Here is a 7,031-nt window from a genome sequence, read left to right on the forward strand (position 1 = left end):
ATGGTAAAATAATTTTCTATATTTTGGGGGTGTTTTTGCTTGTTTTTTGTGGTTTTGTTTTGTTTTTTGGCCTCGCCACATGGCACGTGGGATCTTAGTTCCCTGCCACCCAGGGATCGAACCACGCCCCCTGCAGTGGAAGCACGGAGTTCTGACCACTAGACGGCCAGGGAATTCCCAACTTTTCTATATTTGGGAGTAAACTTTTCCATCATAAATGTTTTCCTTGACCAGTGATTTATTTTGGAGATATGAAGAAATTCAGTCACCCCACACAGCCTCTAGTCCCCCAGTGTGCTGCAAGATTAAGCTGACAAGGAAGGTCTTGGAGAGAATCCAGGATGGCTGGTCTGCGTTCCTAAGGCCGGATGTCCTGATTTGGGGGAACCACCACTTTTGAAAACCCTTTTGGGGGACTCTCCTGGCGGTACAGTGGTTAAGACTTTGCCTTCCAATGCAGGGGGTGTGGGTTTGATCCCTGGTTGGGGAGCTAAGATCCCACATGCCTCGTGGCCAAAAAACCAAAACATAAAACAGAAGCAGTATTGTAACAAATTCAATAAAGACTTTAAAAATGGTCCACATCAAAAAAAAAAAGAAAGAAAATCCTTTTGGGGTAGCTATGAATGAGCTCAGAGGGAAAGGCAGGAGCCTTCAGGTAGAGGGCAGCATCCTTCCATCCCAGACTCAAACTCAGGCCTCCTGCAGTCAAGGGCCTTGCAGATGCAGAGGGCAGGAAGCCCCTCCCCAGGTGTGTGTGTGGTGGAAGGGGGAGATCAGGTGTGTGGGGAGGGGAACTCATCAGAAGGCCAGGTGCTCCGTGTCCCTCAGAACCAGCTTCAGAACAACTTCTTGGGAAGAAGATATCCTCCCGCCCGCCCCTTCCTGGCTGGGCCAGGGCATCTGCCCACTCCCCTGCGTGCCAAGCCTCAGTGCTTGGAGCAAAGGAGGAACTGAGAAGCATCCAGTCCTTTGAGGGTCTGGATAGAACACGAGCAGAGGAAGGAGGAGTTTGCCCCTTTCCAGTCTCGCTGTTGAGCGGGGACATCTCATCTCCTTTTCCTCCGTCCTCAGCAACTTCGGTATCAGGTCTTAGGACTTGGTCTGAATCACACCAACAGCTTTCCTGAGTCTGCAACTTGCAGACTGTGGGACTTAGTCTTACCTTTAATAACAGACTTTATTATTTTAACCAGTGTGTAAAATAAAAAAGCACAAACATGTTCAAAACACACTTAAGCAATAGTCATGAATCAAAACTGATTGCTTCGCCCAAACATCTTTCTCCTTTTCCCTCAATCCCCAAGGCAAGCCTTTAGCTTTCCCCACCATTGGCCATAGAGTCACCTCTCTTGGGCTCCTGAAATGTCTGTCACTTGGTATGAAGAGCTGCCTCACAGGCATAACCTGGTACCAAGGCTGTGGTGGGGTGGGCTAAATAGTCCTGGGGTGAGGGTCCAGGCCACCTGGTGTGGCAGGTGACACATCCCATCGTGGAGGGAGTTAATGGACAAAGGGAAATGAGGTTAGAGGGAATGGAAGGGATCGGGGGCCTGGTGCTGAGCTTGATGGGGAAGGAGGGAGGAGGGGAGGGCGATGCAAGAGGGATTTCCAGCCCCCACTCAGCTGCCTCCCAGGGGCTTGGTTGGCACCGTCTGCAGCCACCAGGGGGCAGCAAGGGCCAGGATTTGGGGAAGGTACTTGAGGGTTACACTGTCCTGCATGAAGTTTCAAGAGGGGCTCCCCGTGGAACACTTCTTATGTCCCAAAGCATTTGTACCCCAGCAAATCATCTTAAAAACTGCTAATAAATGGCCCAGGGCTCAGGCTCGGGCCTCAGACTCAGAGCACTGCAGAGACAGAGGCTGGAGGGGAACGTGAGGACCCTCCAAACTGAGGGGGATAAGAAGGAGTTGGGGTGGGGGAGGGATGGATTGGGAGCTTGGGACCAGCAGATGCAAACTATTATATATAAGATGGATAAACATCAAGGACCTATGGTATAGCACAGGGGACTGTATTCAATATCCTCTGATGAACCATAATGGAAAAGAATATGAAAAAATATATATAGAGTATAACTGACTCACTTTATTGAACAGCAGGAATTCACACAGCATTGTAAATCAAGCACACTTCAATAAGAATGTTCAGTTTCTTTGTTCTTTTCTTTCTTTTTTTTTCTTTTTTTCATTTTTCACAGCACTATGCGGCATGCAGGATTGGAGCTCCCCGAACAGGGATCAAACCTGCACCCCCTGCAGTGGAAGCACAGAGTGTTAACCACTGGACTGCCATGGAAGTCCCTTCAATAAAATGTTTTTAAAAAAGAGGGAGTTGAGGGGTTACTGTCCCCAGCTCTGCCTCTGACTTCTGGAAAGTGGGGCAGATGTATCTTTCAGCCGCCTGGGTTCAGGGCCTCTCCTTTGTCCCAAGAGCACAGAGGGGACCTTCTGGGATTCCTCCCCCAGGAACCATGATGACTCTCACACCAGGAGAGACAGGAAATCCCGGGCTGGATTCCTTTCCCACATCCTGTCATGGACTCGTTCTGTCCTTACAAACCATGTGAAGGAGTTAAGTCTCCAGGATTGTCTGCTGTCCAGGGATGCAGAAGAATCTGGAACAAACCATGTCAGAGGGGGTGAGAAGAAGGGGTGAGGACAGGCAGGTGCAGGAAGCTGATCTGCATGGAGGCCCCTCCCTCCTCTGGGGGGGAGCGGATAAGAGAGTTCTGGGGGACCAGGCTGAGGGCTGGGGGCTCAGAAGGCAGCGTCTGGGGCGTCTCCACCATGGCCTGGGCTCTGCTCCTTGTCACCCTCCTCACTCAGGACACAGGTGAGGCCTCCAGGGAAGGGACCCCAGGGACATCTGACTGATCATTTGTGTCTTTGTCCTCTGGGTGACAGAACTGACTAGAGTGTGTTTCTCCTCTTTCCAGGGTCCTGGGCGCAGTCTGGCCTGACTCAGCCTCCCTCAGTGTCCGGGAATCTGGGACAGACGGTCACCATCTCTTGTGCTGGAACCAGCAGTGACATCGGGTATTATAATGCTGTCAGCTGGTACCAACAGCTCCCAGGCACGGCCCCCAAAACCTTGATTTATCAGGTCAATAAACGACCCTCAGGGATCCCTGATCGCTTCTCTGGCTCCAAGTCTGGCAACACGGCCTCCCTGACCATCTCTGGGCTCCAGGCTGAGGACGAGGCTGATTATTACTGTAGCTCAGATTCAAGTAGTAGCAGTTGGCACAGTGGTCCAAGGTCACGGGGAAGTGAGACCAAAACCTCCCTTTAGCTCCCTCCAGCCCCTTCACTCTTAAATACAGGCTTTCAGTTGTTGCTTGTTTGTTATTATTTTATTCGCCAATAATTACAAACTTAAATGAACTTGAAGATTTCATAAAGAACTGCTTCATACCTTTTTCCCAGATCCATCATTTTTCACTATTGCCATCTTCGCTTTTCATTATATCAGCTTATCTCTCATTTTCTCTCTCTGCCTATATGTGTGTGTGTGTGTGTGTGTGTATTTGGATGTGTATCCATATATAAACATCGATAAATATACATACTCAACACACCCACACACATAAACAAAACATTCATTTTCTGAACCACTGGGAATAGGTTTCATTCATCAGCATCTAAGACTTAATACATTTCTTTTAGACAGAGTTCACATGAAATCATAGTCATCATTTAAGGTGTAGAATCAGGGTTTTTAATGTATTGACAAGTTAGTCCATCCATGATCACTCCAGAGTCCAGATGCTTCCTGCCCCTCAAGACACACGTCATCCACCTGCAGTCACTCCCTGTCCCCCTCGGACCTTTGTGCCAGGATCCCCCCACATAGCCTAATGTTTCCAGGCTCATTCCTGTGGAAGCATATTCACTACTTCCCCCTTCTTACAGCCGAATAATACTGCATTATAAGGATGTACTTCATCTGATGGATCAAGTAATCAATTCACAGATTCACATTCATTTTTTCTCTCTCCTGTCACAACCCATTACAGAGTGATCCTTTCGGGGCCTAGGGAATGAAAATTCTAGGTTCACCTCACTTCCCGAGATGAAATGAAAACACGACATTCCCCTCAGGGACGTCTTCAGGAGGCAGTCAAGGCTTCATCTTCTCTCCTTCTCAGAGCCTCCTAAGGATCCCGGGTGGGGGCGTCTCCCCTTCCCTCTAGGTGCTGTTTGCATGTGTCCTGGATGAGCTGGAGGGGCAGGGAGGGGGCACGGTCTCAGCTGCATCAAACAGCCTGAGACGGTCTTTGTCCCGACGATGACTCTCTTTTTCTTTCCACTTTGTTCAAACGTTCCAGGTACCTGTTTCTACCATCAGCAAGGCTTCAAGGGCAGGTTTTCATCTTACACTTGCAGATTTTCATGAAAATTTCCTCCATGTCTGAATCCTGGTCTATGTATCTAAGGAGAGGAAAAGTAGTCATGTCTCTTTCAGCGTATTTTGCACAATTCCTTTGATTATGAAATGCAGCATTCCTGAAGAAGAATGTGTCAAATGCACACTCACAATTTAAGGAGGAGTCATAAACAGAAACCGCATAACCCCAGACGAAATCTACCCCCCAAGGCACATCTGTCTACCCCACTCCCCGATTAGCTGGTTTGCTGACTCCAGGGTTAATCATTCCATGGCCTTTCTTTACATTCCTGCCCCAGCCTTCCTCGATATGCATCCCACAAACAACATAGTTTGAAACAGTGGGTACAAGCATCCAACCCGCTGAGTGAGGAAAGGGTAGTGTGTCTACAGGTGAGGCCCCAAGAGACATGGACCCTAACAGAGGCTCAGCTTGGTCCTGGGCGGGGCTTCCCTGGATTTCCTGGAGCCCGTCCTGAAGACAGCAGACAGGGTCCCAGAGGAAAGACAAGGAAGCCTAGAGTCAGGCATCTGGCCTTGTGGGATTCGGGTGGGTCCTGTATTCCTAAGGCGAATATTGTCAGGGTATCAGCTGTCCCACGTTTCCTGCTATTCAGCGGGACGTGGACTCCAGGAGTTGTCTGAGATTACTTCACTGGGAGGAAGCGAGAGAGATTGTTCCTGGCTGATCAAGACCCTAGAAAATTGTTCATGTCAAGACAATCCTAGCCAGCCATACAGTACAAATCAGAATCTGGGCGACGCGCATCCAACTTTACAGGATGGTGTCAGGTATGTCAGCAGTTGGATGATGTCAGCTTCCTTGTAGGTGAATATTTCTGCCGGTTGCCCATTGGAGAAAGGCCTCCGTGGGAGATGGCCATTCCAGAGAGGTGGGCAGAGGCTACAAAACTCTGGAGGCACACAGGCTTCTCCTCCTGACCCCCACAGAGTCAGCTCTGCCGTGCCCCCTTATCCAGGACATGTGGTTCACCCTCTCCCTAGAGCAAATCTGTCGGTGGGGTTAGCGGGCAGTGGTCTACCAGCCTCACGACTAAAAGGAGAGAGAATCTGCAGATCTACCTGCATCTGTAAGGACTCACACTCATTATAATTGTTAAGTTACCTCAACTCATCACGACGATACTCACCACCGACCACGACCTAAGGAATGACAGGTCTGCTTAGCACCACTGCAGACCTGGGACTGGCCTTTCTCAGGAAAAAGTCAGTAAACGCTTGTCGACATGCATCTTGGCTTCCATATTTGTGCTTTTCTGTACTCCTATGTTCTTTGGACTCTTCCTAAACTCTGATATATGACTCTGACTATCAGTATTGCTTGACTTGGGTTTAAAAGAAACAATCATAGTTGTGCATGTGCTCCACGCACCCACAATGACCAGAGTGAAGAACTCTGGGACAGGCGTTTGTGTCGTGAGGTTGGGGAGAGGGAGAGAGAGGAGGAAACATTGTGGTAGAATCTGCAGGGAACTGGGTTTTCTTTTTTTTTTTGACCCCACCAAGTGGCATGTGGGATCTTAGTTCCCCGAACAAGGATGGAAACCGTGCCCCCTGCATTGGAAGCACTGTGTGTTAACCACTGGACCACCAGGGAAGTCCTGGAACTAGTTCTTTAGCTGACATTTTCCTAACATACCAATAGTCAACCAACATGAAGAGGGGTCTCAAAAATTGTCCACACCTCAAGATTTCATCACAATGAAACTCGATGTGGTTGCCCTCACGTTTCTACACCCTGAGGCGTGTCAGGATTCTGGATGTGAGGGTTTCTCTGTGTCTCTCTGTCTCCTCTCCTTTGGGGACTCCAATTATTTGTGTATTAGGTCAATTGAAGTTCCATAATTTGTGGATACTACTTCATTCTTTTAAATTCATATTCCCCCCTTCTGTTCAACAAGGGACTGTTTCCATTGCATGACTTCAAGTCAGAAATCTTTCATTATCCAGTGCTCTGTCTGTCGTTAATCCCATCTGCTGGAATTTTCTCTGTAGTAGATTCACTGTGTTTTTTCCACCTTCTATTGCTTAGCTGAGACTTTCTTTCTTAAAAACATTTTATTGGAATATAGTAGATTTACACTGTTGTGTTAGTTTCTGCTGTCCAGCAAATTGAATCAGTTATACATATACATACATCACTCTTTGTTAGATTTTTCTCCCGTATATTGGCTGACACTCTGTATCTGTCTATTGACTTCAGTAGGTTCTGTCCTTATTTCTTGCATCATTTTTCACAAACTGGATGAATATCTTTGTGACATAATTCCAGCAGATCTGTTAACAGAGACACGCTCTGTTTACTTTCCCTTCCATACAGTTGAGCTGTTCTGGTTTTCCATATGCCAAGTGATTTCAGTCTATCGTGGTGTGGCCAATATTATGGGGTGGAACTATAGGTCTTTAAATCCCATGCTGGCATTTTGGTTTAATCAGACTTTCTGCCCTGTTGAGTCCAGGTTGTTAATTCTATCCAGCTTTTTGTGAACTATGCTTTCCATGTCAGTTCATTTACACAAACTTCGACCTGATCTTCGGACACGTCCTACAATGAGCTGCACATCAGCCAGTCTGGGGACCGGGTTGTTTTCTGTCCCTCAGGTTCCTGGGCGTTGGTT

At 48.0% G+C, this 7,031-nt stretch overlaps 1 protein-coding gene across 1 annotated transcript in view; it reads right to left on the bottom strand.

Moving 5' to 3' along the window:
- LOC309831006 (melanoma antigen preferentially expressed in tumors-like) overlaps positions 1-1,339 on the bottom strand; it is a gene marked incomplete at both ends in the record, with an annotated part of 15,489 nt that extends 14,150 nt beyond the window's left edge. The window contains one exon of the mRNA XM_082667933.1: positions 1,330-1,339. Within this exon, the coding sequence (XP_082524059.1) occupies positions 1,330-1,339 (10 nt within the window). The remainder of the gene's footprint in view (positions 1-1,329) is intronic.
- Positions 1,340-7,031: the final 5,692 nt, after the last annotated feature.

Source organism: Grampus griseus (assembly GCF_964374135.1).
Source record: "Grampus griseus genome assembly, chromosome: 12".
Taxonomy (NCBI): domain Eukaryota; kingdom Metazoa; phylum Chordata; class Mammalia; order Artiodactyla; family Delphinidae; genus Grampus; species Grampus griseus.